This window comes from Perna viridis, chromosome 1 (assembly GCF_037379345.1).
Source record: "Perna viridis isolate PV_CMFRI_1.1 ecotype Kerala chromosome 1, ASM3737934v1, whole genome shotgun sequence".
In the NCBI taxonomy this organism is placed as follows: domain Eukaryota; kingdom Metazoa; phylum Mollusca; class Bivalvia; order Mytilida; family Mytilidae; genus Perna; species Perna viridis.
In genome coordinates this window covers 31563194-31583288 of record NC_142445.1, presented here as the reverse complement: position 1 = coordinate 31583288, position 20095 = coordinate 31563194, and the positions used below count along the sequence as shown (strand labels likewise).

General features: G+C 30.4%; 1 protein-coding gene across 8 annotated transcripts in view; it reads left to right on the top strand.

Moving 5' to 3' along the window:
* Window positions 1-20095, top strand: part of LOC148628374 (calcium-dependent secretion activator 1-like) — a 39269-nt gene that overhangs the window by 7404 nt on the left and 11770 nt on the right. Inside the window, exons 4-20 of one of the 8 annotated variants that reach the window (XM_088586253.1) lie at window positions 14-40; window positions 1127-1220; window positions 1354-1475; window positions 1924-2035; window positions 2566-2699; window positions 2898-2964; window positions 3894-4002; window positions 4443-4637; window positions 5143-5279; window positions 6437-6624; window positions 6900-7001; window positions 7272-7335; window positions 7914-8037; window positions 10228-10242; window positions 11267-11373; window positions 14811-14927; window positions 19559-19715. In XM_088586253.1, the coding sequence (XP_088442379.1) occupies window positions 14-40; window positions 1127-1220; window positions 1354-1475; window positions 1924-2035; window positions 2566-2699; window positions 2898-2964; window positions 3894-4002; window positions 4443-4637; window positions 5143-5279; window positions 6437-6624; window positions 6900-7001; window positions 7272-7335; window positions 7914-8037; window positions 10228-10242; window positions 11267-11373; window positions 14811-14927; window positions 19559-19715 (1871 nt within the window). Of the gene's footprint in view, window positions 1-13; window positions 41-1126; window positions 1221-1353; window positions 1476-1923; window positions 2036-2565; window positions 2700-2897; window positions 2965-3893; window positions 4003-4442; window positions 4638-5142; window positions 5280-6436; window positions 6625-6899; window positions 7002-7271; window positions 7336-7913; window positions 8038-10227; window positions 10243-11266; window positions 11374-12960; window positions 12979-14810; window positions 14928-19558; window positions 19716-20095 lie in introns of all 8 variants that reach the window. The other 7 variants (XM_088586268.1, XM_088586257.1, XM_088586260.1 and 4 more) reach the window with 7 other exon arrangements.

Sequence of the window (20095 nt, the reverse complement as noted above, 5' to 3'; positions counted from 1 at the left end):
ATTATTACTATAGATTACACACACATCTGGCAAATAGAAGGTGACTAAACCCCTTTTCTTTTTTTACAGCCTTTGCTAGGGATGTGGGTACTATTGTCATATATACACAAGAACAATATACTGACTTTGGTGATTGAGATAATACAGACATTTTAAGGGTTCATTTCATATTTGCATGTAGTCCCTTTGTTTATTGTAAAATTTTATATACTTCCAAATGCATATGATGTTGGTAGCAACCTAAATTTCATTTTTCATTAACTGGTACATGTACATGAAGTTGATCTGTGTAAGAATTGACAATTTGAGAATTTTTAGAATGTGAATGTACCACTGCAAATCATAACTTAAAAATTACTAGAATATAGTCAAGGTCTCATAACAATACAAAATATGACTCTGATATATACCTAAGATATGCATCTTAAACCCGAAATATCATTGCCAGTATATCATCAACATAAATTAATCATTTGAAAAATCTGTATTAAGGCATTTTAATAACTAATTCATACTTGAACCCCCTGCTTTTGTTACTATATAACCAACCTTACCTTACAGATATAAGGCAAACAAGAGCTTGCTCCTCAATGTAAGTTGTGATCTGCTTTTTACAGCATTAAAGGCTAATATATGCCTTCATATAAAAAAGAAAATATTGTGCACTTAACATATTTTTCTTAACAGGTTTTACAAAGTTTTGCTTAAATCCTCAATATCATGTCATTGCTTCAGTAACTTTACCTCAATCTCCTCATGTATGTATATATATTGAGGTATATTATTTCTATTGAACTTTGCCGGAGTCATTTAAAGTTACATGAGGTCTTGAAAGGCTGTAAGTTTTAATATGGAAATCTTGTGATTGTTAGAATATTTGTTTGAAATAAGTGGCTTTTTGAAAGCTAGATTTCTGAGATTTCATATAAAAAATGAAATTAAGGTCTAACACATTCAAGAATTGATTGTAAAAGATGTTTTTATTGTCATTCTTATATAGAAATCACTCAAAGCTGTATATGATGCCCACTTGCAAAATCTCTGTATGTATTTAATTTAAAAAAATGGTTGAATATCTAATATGACTGTGTCAAAATTTTCATCAAATTACATGTTTTATTTTTAGGACCCACACATCATCTCTGTCAAAGATGGATATATCTGATGATGCAGAAACTGGATTATCCAAACTAGATGTAGTGTTGTCTTTTACTCTAGAGGTATTTAACTTTTAATCATTCACCCCTATTATATTAAGATTTAGTTCACTTGTCACTGTTTAATGGATGAAGAGTTTTAAACACCAAACTGAGATATGAAAACATCAAAATTACTGAAACTGGAATTTTGTAGGTACATGTTGTAGAAGTGAAAGGGCTGAAATCATTGGCAAACAATAAGATAGTCTACTGTACAATGGAAGTTGAAGGTGGAGAGAAGTTACAGACTGACCAAGCAGAAGCATCTAAACCATGGTATGGTCAAATGATTAGTGAAAGGTTTAATCAAATAGTGCAGATGCAACATTGTTTTTTAAGTGAAATAAGAATTTTCTGATAGTGTTTACATCAGTATGATTTTTTTGTGTTTATTATCAAATCTAATGTATTTTCAGTTTGATTAGTAACCTCATGTTTAAGATTTCTCATTTATATGGTTTCTATTCTACATTATATAGAGGTTATACATATTTTATGAAACTTGTTACAAATGGATATTATGATTTTATTATGATCATGATAGTTATGTACAATAAGATGTTGATCATGATTGTTATGTACATTATACTTTGAAATGATCATGATAATTTCCTGCCCATGTAGAGCATCTGTTTACATTAAAAAAAAAGAATTTTACTTCCAGTTGAAGTAACAGAACAAATATATTAAATAGTTAATACTTGTATTGTTAAATATTTTTCAGTTGGGATACACAGGGAGATTTTACAACAACCCATCCATTACCAGTTGTTAAAGTCAAGCTTTATACTGAAAGTTCTGGCATGTTGAGCTTAGAAGACAAAGAACTTGGAAGGGTATTAGTTATACTGTAAACATAGAAATTCTGGCATGGGGGTCATTTAGACAACATTTGCAGACATGAAAAAACCATGTGAAAATTTCCTTGTGTTTCATGTTTAAAATGTTCAGATGTCTGACCTTGAAATTTACACCCATGCCAAATATTTGACCTAGCAATTCACAAGTACATCCTACAAACATTTTCATGTTTATAGTATTTATTGCTATATCATTTTTAACACAGCCTGTGTTACACTTTAACTTAAAAGTGAACTAAACAGGGACTCAGATTATCTAAACACAACACTTACTAAGTAATAACTTTTGTTACTACTTCGTTAACGAATTATATAAAAAGTCTTTAAATTACATGTAAGTTTATAGCTAACATGGAGAATACCCAGTATGATAAATATATTTTTATATCCTGTTAGATGCACTTGTAATTTTTAATTATTTTTGTAACAGTTATTTTTTATTTGTCAGTTTGTTTTCTTTTTGGTTGGTGAGTTATTTATTAAACAGTTAGTTTATTTTTGTTCAGGTTGTTATAAGACCAACAGCTAACAGCAGTAGACAGGCAGACTGGCACAAGATGGAAACAAAGAATTGCACAGATCCATTGTCGATTAAAATTGCTGTCAGAATGGATAAACCTCAAAACATGAAACATTGTGGGTAGGTAGTTACTACTGATATCTTTTTAAATTATTTCATTTAAAAATAATAGAATGTTGACTTTTGAAATTAACCAAATAAAAAACTCAAAATGTCTCGTATTGAAAACTTGGTTTATCATAGCTTAATTTTGATCATGTTAATTGGTTATATTTTCTTTATAAAGTTATTGTATAGTCTTTTCTACTTCTGTTTCAGGTATTTATATGCTGTTGGAAAAAATGTGTGGAAAAAGTGGAAAAAGAGATATTTTGTTCTTGTACAGGTATAGTCGAATGATGTTGATTTTTTTTCTCAGGTACATGGATAAAATATATTTATATGCGAAATATAGTTTCATTCAGTATTAATAGATGTATGTACTTTATTTCATGAAACACTTTGAATGTAGTAGATAATAGCTATGGAGTAAGATTTCATGAGACAATAAATTATTAGTTGTCTCACTTAAGTTGAAAGCAGGTCTTGTAGCTTCTCAACTGTGTTTGTCTTTCATATTTAGGGGGTACATACTTTGTAATCTGTAATTCAAATAGTATTGAACCAATATTATTCAATTGTTGTACATTGTTTAAATACATATTGAAGATATGCATCTTATATTATGGAGAAATTTGATGAAAACTTTCCTGCCATTTTATGCTGTTGAACTTATACATTTGTTGTCACTTTATGTTGTGTAGGGTACCTCAAAAAGTACTCAAAAAGTATTGAACCAACAACGTGCAAACATTTTTTTATTTCTTATATCATTGTCAAGTTTTTACAAATCTTTGTACATTGCTCCCTGACAAGGATATTCAAGGAAATATGTGTATCATACAAACTTTTCTCAGTGTATAGTACATGCTTTTTGTAATCTGTAACTTAAAAAGTATTTACCAATGTTGTTCAAACTTTGCACAGTGTTTATATACATATTAAGATTATGGACAAATATTACGAATATTTAATATGAATTTCTGTCCATTGAACCAATTTGTTTGCTATCGGAAGCTCATACTTAGGTAATCTTGCTTATTGAAGAGTTGGATGTGCTGACAAATTTATGATAGTGATATAGATCCAGACATGTTATCAGTCTTGTTCAAGGTAGAAAGAACCATTTCAACAGCATTCCTACAATAAAGTTGCCACCATTTTCAGATATTCCAATGTACAAGGTAATTTATGATTATATCTTGTCATTTACAGGTATCCCAGTATACTTTTGCCATGTGTAGCTACAGAGAGAAGAAACCAGACCCTACAGAGATGATGCAGTTAGATGGCTTCACTGTAGACTACTGTGAACCTTTACCAGGTAAACTCACCTACTTATTAAGCACTTATGTTCTACAACTGTTTCCAGACATGATGTGCAGTAAAATAATACATGCAGTGTTTTATTTGTATGCCTTATACATATTTTATTTTATTGTAAGTCTTCAAGGCTAAAACGTGATCAAGTTTCTGTGTGTTTACCTATCTTGAAATATGAAGACACGTTTTGCATTTCACTTAATTTTTTTATGAAATAATTTAAAGTAATTGTTGATGTTGACTCTTCATTATTCAGAGATCATTTTAATAACTGTCTCCTGTTATGGATTTTATATAAAAAAAGTTATTCTAAATAGTGCATTTTTTCTCTTATTAAAGTTAATTAAAAGACTTTATTATTATTATTTTTTTCATTTTAACCTCTTTTAGCTCCAGATAATCATTTTAGGCTGTATATAACCTTATTTGTATCTATTACAGATGTTGATGGAGGAAGATACTTTTTTAATACAGTTAAAGAAGGAGATAATGTAGTACTAGCTACAGATGATGAAAATGAGAGAACATTGTGGGTTCAGGCAATCTATAGAGCAACAGGACAGACACATAAACCAGTACCTCCAGTAATACAAACAAACAGAATCTCAAATACTCAAATATCTAGAATGCAAGGAGGTAATCAGTTATATTATATTATTTTTGTTGTATACCTTGTTTTTTCTACTACCTTTCTCTATTGGTACATTAAATAACAAAAGTAACCTTCGGAACATTTCTTGTTGAAGATTCTTCCCCCTTGACACTGTCTCATGTAGAATTTTTAGGTAGTAGCAAATTTTTTACGTTAGAATTCAATTTTTTATTTGTTTTCACAGAGAATATAGTAGTTTTAACCAAAAATCCTACCACTAATCATACATTTTCATGCAGGAGTTTCTAAATTTTTAATTGAATTTGTGGGAATCTCCCCAATAATGTGGGAGGATTAACTGGTGTGGAAAATTATATAATGAGAAGTTTAGCATTATTAGTAGAGTAATAAAAGGTTCACATCTAAGTTATGAATGCTTTTTTTTCAATTTTAATTAAGATTCAATTGAATTGGTAATGAAGCTTTATCTTAAATTAAATTGATGAGAAATCAGAATTTAAAATAGACATTGAATTGCAAATTTTGCAGATGCTGATCGAGCAAAGAAACATGGATTAGATGAGTATGTACAAGCTAATCCGGCTGAATTTGATCATCATGAACTCTTCCAATTAATGCAGACATTAACATTAGACTACAGATTAAACGATGCTTACACATGTCTGGTTAGTATGTACTGTTTATCTGTTTATAGTTAGGGTTAAGATGATATTGTTTATCTGTTCATAGTTTTGATGATACTGTTCATCTGTTCATAGTTAGGGTTTTGATGATACTGTTTATCCGTTCATAGTTAGGGTTTTGATGATACTGCTTATTTGTTCACAGTTAGGGTTTTGATGATACTGGATATCTGTTCATAGTTAGGGTTTTGATGATACTGTTTATCCGTTCATGGTTAGGGTTTTGATGATACTGTTTATCTGTTCACTGTTGGGGGAGGGATTAGTGAATGATTTGGTGGTCTATAGATAGTATGTTTTACAACAAGAGCAGAAGCTTGTGGATTTTAAAAGTACTATATTCATATGTCTGGCATTCTTTCTTAGCTGGGTCATGAAATATCCAGTTCATGGCTTCGGACTTGGAGAAGAATATTCCATTTGATTGATCATAACTTGGAGTTATTATCCTGAGAAGTAGGAATGGTGTTCCATTGGATGTTACACTTCAATCAATCAATGATGTTTTTTTGTTTAAGTGTTTTTTTTTGTTTTTTGGTCAATGTTTTAATTTTTTATATATATAAATTCGCTGTAGATTTTTTTTAGATGTTGACACTTAAAAAAAAAACACCTATCCTATTTCCCTAAAATTAAGAGTTATAATCTTATAATCCTTATATATGGTATATCCTCGGGTCTTGAAATTTATATCAGGCCAATTAAAAACACCAATTTTTTAAACAAAAACAAATATTTTCAGTCTGCAAAAATTTTTAAAAATCCAGCTCTATGGTGTATTTTTTACTGTGTGAAATATTTTGAACTTATCGACTAGTTTCATGTGTAATATAAAACACAAGTATATTGATTACATGAATTGGAGGAGAACTGAGAAATAGAAATGGAATTCTGATCAAGTGTTGTTTGTTTGGTTAATGTTAGTATTTTATTTTTGCTCTGTTGGACTTGTCTTGTGGGACAGCATATAAACTGCATTTAAAAATAATGAAAAATTAAGTGTTTTAAAATATAAATTATTTGTAGATGAATGAATACAGCACAAATCGCTTACAGTAATCCATTGAACTGAAATTAATTTATGTATATGGTGTTGTAAGAGTTTTTTTTTAATTAAGTAAAATGTATTTGTGTTTCAGGGTTGGTTTAGCCCTGGGCAGGTGTTTGTCTTAGATGAGTATTGTGCAAGGTATGGTGTTAGAGGATGCCACAGACATTTGTGTTATTTGAGTGACTTATTAGAGAGAGCAGAAAGTGGGATTTTGATAGACCCAACATTAATTCATTACAGTTTTGCTTTCTGTGCTTCCCATGTTCATGGAAATAGGTATGTAGAATTTAATGAAGGGCAAGTGTGTAATGAAAAGCTATAATACATTACATATTCATTTTTCTAGATTTCCAATTTTCCAGCATCAGGACAATTAGAAGAATACTAAAAGCAAGTTATTTTTTAATATGGAAATAACAATTAGAAAGATGAATTTTCCATTGTTTAAAAAATGATTAAATCAAAAGTATATTTTGAAGAAAAAAATATGTGAGGATTTTTTTTTCTATGTAGTTAAAATGTTCATTTTATAATTGTATAATTATTCACAGGCCTGATGGTATAGGAACAGTGTTATTACGAGAAAAAGAAAAGTTTGATGAAATTAAAGAGAGGTTACATATTCTGCTTGAGAACCAGATAACACATTTTAGGTATGGATTATTATAGAGTAAAATAGTATACATCACATAAGTATTTATTGTTCATAAATTTTAGAACATAGAATAATGTAGAGATAGACCTGTTATATGACTGTGTACAGCTTTTATTATTTACCAGATTTGGGATATGAAATAGACTTTGATATACAACTTCTAATTCATCATGTATTTATTCCCTGAAATTGTAAAAATTCTGTTTGCTTAGTTTCCTTGGAATTATGTGAAAAAATGATGATTGATTCAGCTTTTTTGTTCTTGAAGGTACTGTTTTCCTTTTGGCAGACCTGAAGGAGCCCTGAAAGCTACTCTGTCCTTGTTAGAAAGGGTTTGTATACAATAAATCTGAGTTGATTTTCTAACAAAAGATATTTCTTCAGAGTAAGAACCTTTCAATCAGCATACAATATTTCCTAATTCATAGTTTAATGAGTATTGAGAGTTTGTGTAAGGCAGGTTTTGCTAAATTTATTACCTTCTTGCACACAACTTTTCAATTTTCAATGCCCTAAAGGAATAAATATTCAGGCACCAGTTGATAATGACACAAGTTGTACTGCTTATGGTAATTTTTAGCATTGGTTTTCTCTGAAGCTATGATAACTTTATTTTATTGTTGAAAAATGTGTAGTGTTAAAAATTGTTACATGTAATTATAGCATTTTAGTAACTTTAATATGCCAGTATTTACTACAGACCATGGTTCATTTTGATTCTTTATATCAGAGAAGATTTTGAATGGGATTGAAGAGTCTAATTTTTTTGGTAACTGCATTTTGTTTTTATCCATATTTACAAAGCATTACATAATAAAAAGGTCATTTAGTACTACTTAACAAATATCTACAATGCAATCTGAAATGGTAAAATTGGTACATTTATTTCATTATTTTTGTTGTTATGTAGGTGTTAATGAAAGATATAGTCACCCCTGTGCCACCAGAAGAAGTAAGGAATGTCATTAAAAAGTGTTTAGAAAATGCTGCCCTGGTCAATTATACCAGAATATCTGAATATGCAAAAATTGAAGGTATTGCTTAATAAAGGTTTTCTGTTTGATGAGCAATATTACAGAGATTACAGTAATGATGTTCATTGGATAAAGTTGGTTTTCCATTCATTAAGTGTCAGTCCCTGTAAGAATCAGGCAGTAGGTGAAACAAAGTATGAAAAAAAAAACCATCATTTTGATAGTGTAATTTGACTATTTGCACCATCAAAATCAAGGAAAACAGACAAAATTAAATTTTCCTTATCATGCCAGCCATTGAGTTACAATTTCATTGAAATGCACTGAAAATGAACATTTCAAGGGCAGATAACTCTGTCAAAAACCTCATTTTCAAGATTCTATTGAAAAATTTCTGAATAAAGCCAGTGATGCAAATGTTAAGTAGTGTTATTTTAAAATAGTGAAATTATCTTGAAATGATATTACATTGTTGATTGTTGGGTTTTTGACATGCATGTTTTCTGATTTTTCCCATTTTGCCTGATTCTTACAAACACTTACTCTTAAGTAACAAAGTAGTTTACTGGACATTTGGGAAAGAGATTTAAACTTTTGTCAGATTAATAGATATTGATAAAAAGTTTAAATCTTCTTGTCAGTTGTCCAGTCAAATTCCTAAGGAAGTTCATCAGGTGAAAGTCATTCAAAAAGTGAAAGTTTGAATACCAACTCTGTGCCTTGAACATCAAAAAAGAAACTCTGAATTTAATGGCTTATAATTACCTAACTAATGCAAATAAGGTGATTGCCATATGATTTGCTAATGACATGACTATTATATTCTGCTTCGGAAGTAGTTTTGATTTGAAGAAAATATCCAACTTTATAAAATTGTTAATGAGTAACAATATACAGTATTCAGCATGTACTAATGTAAGTCTTGGATTAAAATGTTGTCACTGAAAATCCTTCACAAAATTCTATAAGCCCATATTTATAAAGTTGTGTGGCATATTGGAAACTAACTTGGCATATACAGCTCCCATTATCTTGTTATTTATAGTTCAATTTTTAATTTTACAACACATTAAAAATCATTTTTAATAGGTCTTATACACTTGTCTGGTAAATATTGCTGCCATCATTACTGGTTATTTAGCCTGAAATGAGATTATACCCCCCAAAGTATATAGGAATCACCACATCTATCTGTCAGTCCATCCGTCCATCCATCTGTCTACATATTTTGTCAGTGCAACTTCTCCTAAGCACTTTCCTACAAAATTTTGTTAAAAAATGAGCAGTTTAGGAGGAGTTGAGCTGACAAGGTTTTAATATGTAAAACCCTCAAGTTTTCATGCACATCTACAACTTCCCTGTACAATTTCATCGAAATCTTTTGAGCGGTTTAGGAGTTCCCTGTACAATTTCATCGAAATCTTTTGAGCGGTTTAGGAGTTTGTGAGCTTGCTCACAATATTTCTAGTTCATAATCATTTTCTGGACAATTCAGAATTGAAGATTCTTTAACACTTATCATAATTATTTCATTAAAAACTGAGTTGTATTATGCACTACAAGCTTGTTAATGTAGTAAATGAAACAATGAAACTGTTACCTGATAGGTTGTAATTCTGTTTTACAGGAAGGAAAGGTGAATTCAGTGTCAGATTCAGTTACATTTTATAGCACTTAGTGTTTTATAGTCATGGTTTTTAAATTATTACATTTTTATATTATATTTTAAGTTACTATTGTTTTATAGATAATCCATTACTTAGAGAAACATTGATAACTTTCCTTATTTATGGCTCTCTGAAAACCTGTTTCTAGAATTCCCTAATCTTAAGTTTTGTGCATAATAGGTTGCCACACTAACAGTAGGGAATTTTAAAAGGAGAAAGTTGTTGTTTGGCTTGTATCTGGTGTAAAGAAAGGCTGTCATCCCTGAAATAGAGCCTTGAGACATTTATTAAATTAGAACTCTACAAGCTTCATAGAGATGAAAGTTAATGTCCTCTTTTTTAATAAAAAAAATGAACCCTTTCTGTATTTTGGCTCATGGAATGTTTCGAAAAAAAACTGTAAAATTCCCTCACCAACGTACAGCATTAGTATGATTACAACTGATTCATCAAAATCATGAGAGGACATCAAATTTATTTTCTTCTCTTAAAATTGATAAAATGTTCAGTATTTTTACTTAAAACTCAAAATTCTAAATATTATAACAGAGGTAAATTATGAACTGTTTGATACATTAAACAGGAGCCGGTTCGAGTGGTATGTTTCTAGCATGTTCTGATTTGTTCTCTTTATCATTAATGCTTGATATGTGTTTTGTTTTAAGTTGCATTGTTTTGATTTTTAGCTTCTATTTACTTTCAAGTCTGTGTTTAATTTCTCTAGCAATTGCTTTGTTAAATTTATTACCTTTAGTATAATTAATCTGACCATATCCTTTTATATCACAGTGGTAAGAGTAAAGATTTGGTTACTGTAAACATGGTAATCAGTTTTTTTTGTGCTTTTTGCAATGACCAGGAAATTGTAAAAAGTAGTATCAGTGAAATTGATTTTCAACTCTGTATCATGCTTATATGATTTTTTGGAAGCTTGAATGTGGTCTGCATAACAAAATTCGCAACAATCTGCTGCCCCAAAAATATTGTTTTACAGTTAATGGCAATAAGGCAATAACCTTGACAGTAAATGCCAAATCAAAGGATAATAAAGTTCCTTGAAAGTCCTCAATGTGGTGTCTTAGTGATTGCAAGCTTTCCTAATAATGTTCAAGTTTAAAAACTACTTTTGAGTGATGTTTTGTTTTCAGTCTATATCTAGGTGATATATGTTGATTTCCAAATTAAACCTCCCTTTATGTTTTCTTTAAAATTGTTTTAGTTTTTTTTGTTATAATTGGTATTGTGCATTTAGTCATTTCAAATATTTGTGGGAAATCATTGATAGTTACTTCATTATTGTTCTGATGCTGTATTAGACTTTCAGAGCTACACAAATTAATTAGTCAAGATTGAAAACAATTCTACAAGAAATGTCCAAAATTTTGTCTTAAGTGGAACCTTAATTGTTCCTCTAAACCATCTATAATTAGAAACAGCCTAAACCCTTGTGAGTCTTAGACTTCATTAGCCCAATTGACCCAATAAATGTGCTAATGTTAAGGGATAATCCTATCACGTCAAGGATATTTTTTTAAAATAGCAAAATCAAATTTGTCTTAAATGATATTGCAATAGTTTCTTTTTTTATTTATTTCTCCTAATAATTTTTTTTATGTTTTCAGAGTCATACAATGAGAATGTTTCACCCAAGAAACGTCTTGAGGATGTGATGCACTTAGCAGAATTATGTATTGAAGTTTTACAACAAAATGAAGAGCACCATGCAGAGGTGAGGTTTAAAGTGTGTGACAGCCTCTAATTTATTGCTTTGTAGTTGTACCATTAGTTTGAAATGTTGTTTTGAACCCTCCTTTAACAGACATATCAGGATCACATTGGACCATTTTTAAGTACCGGTCCTTATAAAATTCAAACACTGCCTGTTGTACCTTCATGGTGAAAAAAAAAAAACACTGAACAAATGATGCTTTTTCAGTCTACGTAAGCTACTTCATGATAGTTTTTTCTGTATTCAGATCTGTATTTTTGTGAGAAAAAAAACCTTACATTCATATCCCTCTGAAAAATCAACCAAATCAAGAACGATAACTCTTGCAAAGTGCTAATTTCATACACAATCTATGTAGTTTTCATCATGCAAGTACAACAACCAAATGAAAAAACTATGCCTGTTAATGTGGTCTGTAATTGTTTCTGAACAAGAAATAAAAGTAAATTTGGCAGGTTTTTGACATATTTGAATCTCTTCCTGTCTGATTTTTATAAAGACTGCTACTTAAGTATTTATCAGCTTTATCTTAGGCTGATTATTTGGTATGACATCTTTGATTACTTTGTAACCTCTAAATTCTAAGTACAAATCAGAAATTTGTTCTTATTTGCTCTCATGCTTTTCATTAAATGACATTTTGGTGTCTTATGATATCTATGATGAAGCACCTTTTACAAAATTATTGTTCATAGATATAGATGAGGCATGTTACATTTGTATTCCATTGAATAACACATGTGGTTTATATTGTACAGTAATATTGATATTTATTGATTGAAATGAAGAAACCAGGTGTCATTTTATCGAGAACAGTGACTTGAGATTTCGATTATCATTTACCCAAATTTCTGTAATTTCTCTTTTAAAAAAATTATTAAGCATGATCTAAAGAGTAAGTTTTTGTGAATATTTCTTCAGATTTCAGTATAGATTGTATCAGCTTAAGGATGAAAAATATGAAAAACTATATCTATATGTTATACTCCATCTTGTTAGTGAGGCTCTCTATGTGGTTAATGTTAATATTTTGAAAAGAAATTCATATTTGTGAAGTTTTTTACTTTTCTGATCATTATAAAAATAGGTTTTTCATAGGACCAGTTTGTTGTCTCTATGAGCTTTACTTCTTACTACACAGAAAAATAAGTTTCCAAGGGATATAATGATTTATATTAGATCTGTAGCATTTTCTTCATGATGGCTTGTACATATCTAGATATGACCTTCAATTTTTTTTGTTTGACTGACAGTTAGTTTGAATTCAAGATGATGAAAGGTGTCTGTGACAAAAACATTATAACCTTTGTTGATTAATTCTACATTTTCCTCATGATGATTTAGAACTTTTTAGTGAAATAGCAACAATTTTCATTGATGAACATTTAAATGGTATTGTCCATATATATATATATGTGTGTGTGTTAGATTTGTACATTTTTCATGTTCATACGTATGAACATTTTGTACTTGTTTTTTTTTTGTTATTGTTACATTTGACTGTTTTCAAGGAATCATTGTGAAAACACTGAAAAATTTGTGTTATTCAATATTTTAAATTAATTTTCAAACCATTTGATTTATAAGCAAAACTCTATTTGTATGGTAAATATGAAAATATTTTGCTAAGTTGGTTGGGAGTATTTAACTTATTATGCAGAAAGAAAAAAAAAAGTTCAGTAGTTTATTTGATGTTGCTAAATCTGTGTTTTGCATGAAAGTTTTTAAGTTATTTCCCAGCGAGCATGCTTAACTAACCCATGCCTTTGTATTTTTACTTAGTCTTTTATATCGGTGAGTCTCTGTGTTTTTTTTTCAAAGCTTCAACACAGTTTGCACTCTATATTTACTGTGGCGTGCATTTCTAGTGATTAATCTTCATGAAACATAGATAGTTTTTTTCTCTGAAATTAATTTTACTAGCAGACTCAGTTCTATCGCACAGTCTTTTGTTTTCTCTGTGTGTTACGAATAGATAAAATAAACTAACATTGAAGACCCATGGGTGACCTTGAGCTGTCATTTTTTATCATGGTGGGATTGTTGTCACTTTGACTCACTATATCCATTCTCATTATAACAGTGAAGGTACTGATAGCCCAGTTAATCAGTAGACTATCTCCTACTTTCACAAAATTATTGATTAGGCAGGTGAATAGTTTCTAATTTTCTAATGGTGTAATGTGTACTTGTAAGAAATGGTCTAGTTCTCAAACCTCTTCCCTTTTCAAAGTTACAGATCTGTGTTTAAATATTAATACTGTATTCCCTCAGTAACTTCTTTTTGATATCTCTTTGTGAACTTTAAATAACTCTCCGTCACTTAACAGATTATACAAAAATGTACCTTTTTTTAAATCTTTAAATCTTGATTTAATTAACCTTCACATAATTTGTCTTAGTTTTTCTTGCAAATATTTTTGATTTGTTTTATTGCATTTTGTTTTATTTTGTTTTTGTTTTGTTTTGATTTCCCTTTTTTATGAAATTAAATTAGAGACTGAATCATGTCATCATGAATACTGGAAGTACAATGAGTCAGACAATTGTTTGTTTGTTTTCAAATGATGGTGTTTAACTTATAATATGACAAAGGAAATGTGAGATTTTGTTAAGTTTGAAAGATCAACGAGAGAAACACAATAGAATGTCACCAAATCATTCTCTAAATGTGAAAGTCTCACACAGAATTTGTGAGAGGTAGCATTATTAGTTTAGCTTGAATGAATAGTGTCACAGTTAAACAGAAAGCTCTTCATCTTTAAGTAAAAATATTCAAACTTCATTGTGAGTTTCTTTCCCTGAATCAATGAGATGCCTATTACAAAATTTCCAAGAATTTTAAAGCTAGAAAAGGTAATATTATATACATTTTATTCAAACTGGCTAGTGCTACATTTAATCTGTAGTCCAGGCCTTGGTTTCTAAAAAAATGTCAACTTGAGAATTTCCTCAAGTCCTGTGTTTTTCGTCAAATCTTCAATTTCAATTGATCAGATTGGTCGAAATTTGAGTTGAGGAAGGATATGAGAAAAATCTCAATTTGAGATAATTATGAAACCAGACCCATTTTTAATAAAAATATAATAAGCTCTGTATTCTGATTAACCCTTGTCAGCGAGGATTACATTACATTTTGAACTACATGAACTTGTACTTGAAGTATCATGCTGTACTTGTCTTGTTATTTCCATTTTTGATTTTCTTTAATTAAATTATTTTTTATTTCACTTGAACACCTATTTCCATACAAATTAGTTTATTATGTCTCTGCTTCTCCACATATTGGTTTTATGATTAAAGTTGTCAGTTACAATTGCCAAGTTTAACATTTTTAACCAGTATAAAATTATATATTTTATTCCATTTTATTGATTGATTTTATGACTTTGTTTATGTTTGGAATTATTTCTTTTTAATTGCAATCAAATAAAAAGACCCATGTTAGAAAGGAACCCCATAAGAAGAATTCCAAGGAAGTACAACCCATTTTACCATGTGAAAAGTACATAGTAGATATTGTCCAATCAGGGTTGATTTTAGAACCTTCAAAGGTATCAGTGTCATGCACAGTTATACACAGGCACTTTGATTGGATGTTTATATATATAAACTACTACTTCTACAAATGCATGACTTCTTGATGCAAAGGTTTTAATTTGTTTGTTTATTTATCTATTTCTGGCATATTTGACTGGTGATATAATGGTTACATTATATATAACATTCAAAGTTTTAGGGCTGATTATGAATTTCACTAGCATCTTTCTTTGAATGGGAAGCTGCAACTCTCACTGGCCTGAATGTGCTTAACTTCATTTCATTGCTGCCCATTTTCACAATTTAATCAAGATTAAATCTTAAATGTTGCTCCCCCTTTTTTCTTATCTCCTTAGAAAACCCAACAGCAGTCTATTTGGTTATTAAATTTAGCAATCATACACCAGAAGTTTTCTTTAAAGTCTTATTGAAATCAGTGGACTCTGCCATTATGAACCTTTTGTGCCACACCAGAAAGGGTAGTCAAGTCAAGAATGTTATAAACAAGCTTCCAGTCAGCCATTAAAAATCCTATAAGCAGGATCTTTCACATGCTAGCTTATACAAGCAAGAGATGACCATTATGTTTGAAGCCAATTAAGATTATTGTGATAATTTTAAATCTTGAATGAGGGGACAAAATTTAAAGGGTGAGCAAAATTGAAAGATTTAATATTGAATGGATTGCTGGTTTTCTGAAAATGCATTTTGTAAATGTAAGTTTGTTTGTCTTTTTGGAAAGAAATGTGTTCTCATTTCCTGTCTGATGATGATTTGATTCCATCTTACAATGTGCAACTTTTAAAAACTATTATGATTTTGTATTGGTAACATTGACATAAAATTGTGTTACATGTATATATACTGTGTAAGGTTAACATATGTGGGTGGAAAAACCAAGAAATAGTTCTTTTTTGTTTTATTTAGAGCTTTTACACGTCAGCACAGTTTCTGTATCAGTACTGATTTTGATCTAATCTGGATGAATTGAAGTGAATTATTACAAGATTATAGTGTATTATACACTTGTTTGCCCATCTTTTGACTTACATGTTATGGTATACCTCTGTCTTACTGTATGTTGCTCCATCCACTTTTGACAATGTATTATCTATCAACACTTTTGGCATTACTCAAAAATACATTGAAGAAATTTAATAAAATTTTGGTACAATGTTTGTCTTTATCGTATTGATAGAAACCCTTTTTGTTTTGGGTTGTTTTCTGAATTTTTGTTTCTGAGTTAATTAGTTGGTAGTTGGTCTCTAAATGCTGAAAAAAGAGATAGGGATAATTGTGTGCTTATGTGCAGCTTTTTATTTTATTAGCCATTTATAAATGGATTGTCATGTTCAGTTCAATAAGTTTAAATGTACATCTAAGTCTACAGCAGATTTTGTTAACCTTTTGGGTCAATGTTTCCATTTAAGTACTTGCAAATTTCTGTATTTTGGTTATGGTCCTTATTAAAAGTTTTCTATAAGCATTTTTACGGAACTTCCATATTTTCACTTGTTTTCTTTAATTGCATGGATAGTCATCTTGCTGTAGAAATTAGCATTAAGAATAATTTAGAAAAAATTCTGAGTAACATGTACATATCAATTTTGTCTCAATTTAACCACCAATCATAATTGAGACTTTGAATAAGTTACCGTTAGTTGACAGTTCCGGCAGTATGTCTAAGTTAAAATCTGTTCTCAGACATTTGCCATGGTTGTTCAAACAAATGAGATGCACCTTCATTAACACTTTTGTTTTGACATAGTAAAAAATACATGATTTTCTCTTTTTCCTTGTCATCTAGCACGCGTTTATTTATAAGTATGTTCGTTTTTAAAAAGTTTTATTTTAATACTTCTACACTATATACATTGAGCAGTTTTAACTAATCATCGGGCAAGACCATTTGATCATTGTAATCAGTTTGAAGGAAAACATGGATGCAGATTTTGCTGGTCTAAGTTTTAGCTCACTTAGGAATTAGTTTCTGTCATCAAATTATGACATTACAAATTTTATCTCTGTATTACCCGTCTGCAGTTCAACTGTAAGTGAGTGTTGATACTGTGTTTTGTCCTGCTGTTATGATCGCTTGAATTTCCTCTGAACTTTTATTGGAGTAATATTGGAGTAAATATGTGTTGGTTAAGATTTAATCAATTGATTTCCTCAAATTTTTATTTTAAGCATTTTGATTGATTGAGATTTTAGTTAAGGAAGGATTTGAGGAAAATTTCAATTTGAGATTTTATATGAAACTGGGGACAGGCATGCCTAGTATGTCTTAGTGCTTAGCCTTTTGAGCATTTCATTTGTTAACCATTGTCTTGGTGAAAACTATCTGACATTTTTTTATCTCTGACTGTTCTAAGAATATCGAAGACTAAGATAACCACTAGTCTTATATTTTAGTTGTGATTTTCACTTTGAAATGTTAAGGTCAAATGTGTATAATTATCAACATTTGATGTTATGAGAGTAGAAGGGACAACTCACTTTAGTACATGTATCATTGAATTTTATGTTCTTTTTGTTACTTAGTGCACCTTATTGTTTTTGTTTTTGTCCGCAAAATGTTCTACATCCAATGTTTATTATCAGAGGTAGATGTAGAAAATAATAGCTGTGATAAGACCTATACTGCTACCACTCTCTCCAAAGAAGAGATTGTGGAAAACCATAAGTCTGTGCTATCCTCTCTTGGTCTCTCTACCAAGAACAATGATTGTGATTTACCGTCTATGTACTGGATTCCTAAACTCCACAAGAATCCATACAAACAATATTTCATAGCTAGATATGCAAAATGTACCACCAAACCTCTTTCAAAACTTTTAAATTCTATACTTACAACTGTCAAAGAGGGTCTGCAGTCTTACCACAACACTTGTTACTCCCGTAGTGGTATTAATTCAATGTGGATCCTGAAATATTCATAAGATCTTTTGGAGACAATCAGTTCAAGACTATTATCTGAATATGATAGCATTAAAACCTATGATTTTTCAACACTGTATAATTCTATTCCCCATACTCAGTTAAAATCCCAACTTAAAAACATTATACATCGTTGTTTTTCCAAAAAAGATGGTACACCTAGATAGAAGTATATAGTTCTTGGTAGAGATTCCCCATACTTTGTAAGAAATAATTCCAAATCATCTTCCAAATATACAGAGGAAGATGTTTACAAAATGCTGGAATTTTTAATCGACAACATATTTGTCCAGTGTGGTGGATGTGTTTTTAAACAAACGGTCGGCATTCCAATGGGAACAAATTGCGCTCCTTTACTTGCTGACCAAATCCTTCACTCTTATGAGCCTGACTTTATAGCTGATCTGATCAGAAAGAAAGAATATCGTTTGGCTAGATCCTTCAATCTCAGTTTCCGCTATATAGATGACATATTATCTTTAAACAATCCTAATTTCGGGGATTTTGTACATCGCATCTACCCAAAAGAACTTAAGATAAAGGATACTACAGACACTGTGAAGTCAGCCTTATATCTTGACCTACACTTAGAAATCGATGGTAAAGGAAAACTATTGACCAAACTTCACGACAAATGTGATGACTTTTCATTCAGAATTGTCAACTTTCCTTTCATCTGTGGCAACATCCCTTCGGCGCCTGTGTATGGAGTGTTCATATCACAACTCATACGTTATACCAGAGCTTGCCGAAACAACGCAGACTTTTTGTATCTTGCTAGAACTCTAACAAAGAGGCTTCTGGAACAGGGTTCTGTTGCTACAAGATTGAAGTCATCACTACAGAAGTTTTATGGTCGTCATCATGAACTCTTGGATCGTTATGGTGTATCCATCTGCACCATGAAAACTGATTTATTCAACGGGTCATAGTTTTCCTTTCCTCGTTTGTCTACCCCGGACTTGACTTTTTATGAGCAACTCCGCGGTTGTTTCTAGAAAAGCAGAGGACACTTACCCTACCGGTGCACCTGGTCCATGCTCCCAATTTGTTACTTTTTGTGTATGATTTTAGTTTCTTTTTGTTCTTTGTTGTGTATGTCTGTTTTCCATGTCTGGTCTTTGTCCCTGGATTACATTCTCTTGATTACCGCTATAATCTTGGTTCCCTTGATTACACTTTATTTCAAATAAACAGCTTTAAGGTTCTTGTGCCATTATTTATTTTTTGTTGAAGTATATTGGGATTTCAGTGGCACATTACAGCCTTGGCAATATGGGATTGGCTCAGGTTCTTGCACTCTAATTCTTGCACATTATTCAATTTCATTGTTTAAGAAAATTTTACAAAAATGTTTTTATGGTGACATTCACAAATTTTATTTCATAATGTTTAAAATTAAAATTAGTGTTCTATTGTTGGTTGGAACAAGTTTGCCAGGTCTATTGTTTACACTTTCATCTTGGCTGAAGCTAAATCATGGTCATTGTATAGTAATCTCATAAAGTTACTTCCATATATTGTTGATGAGAATGAAATGTTATTATAATTGTAATAAAACTTATATTTTGTATTACTAGTACATACACATTTTATTTTTTTAAGTCAACTTTATCCTTAAATTGGCCATTACCCATGTGTAATACAAATGTTTGTGATTGTCATATGTGTTATAAACTTTACTAAAAGTATTTTATTCCTTAAGGCATTTGCATGGTTTAGTGACTTACTGGTTGAGCATGCTGAGATTTTCTGGTCCCTGTTTGCTGTAGACATGGACTCCTCCCTTGATATGCAGCCTCCAGACACATGGGATAGTTTTCCACTTTTTCAGACTCTTAATGATTATCTTAGAAATGATGGTATGTGAGGTTTGTGATGACTTATTGTTAATAGACTAATCTATAATGCTTCTTTGTTAAATACTAATACAATCTCTGCCTTTAGCTCTTGACATTACAATTTATAAAGTATAACAAAACATGAACAGGTTGGTGGAAATACATTCAGTTTTGTTAGCTTATACACATACAGCAAAAAAAAAATAAATTGAAATTTAGATTTGGGCCACTGAAAGAGTTTAGACCACTTATAGATAATCTAACAAAAGCAGATCTGTTAATTAGCCTTGGTTGCATGTAACTTGTGTTCCTTCATAGTGATAAACATCTACTAATTTTGACTTCTAAAAGCAGCACGACAATCAGTTATATAACTTCATGTAGTGTAGTTACTTTGTGGT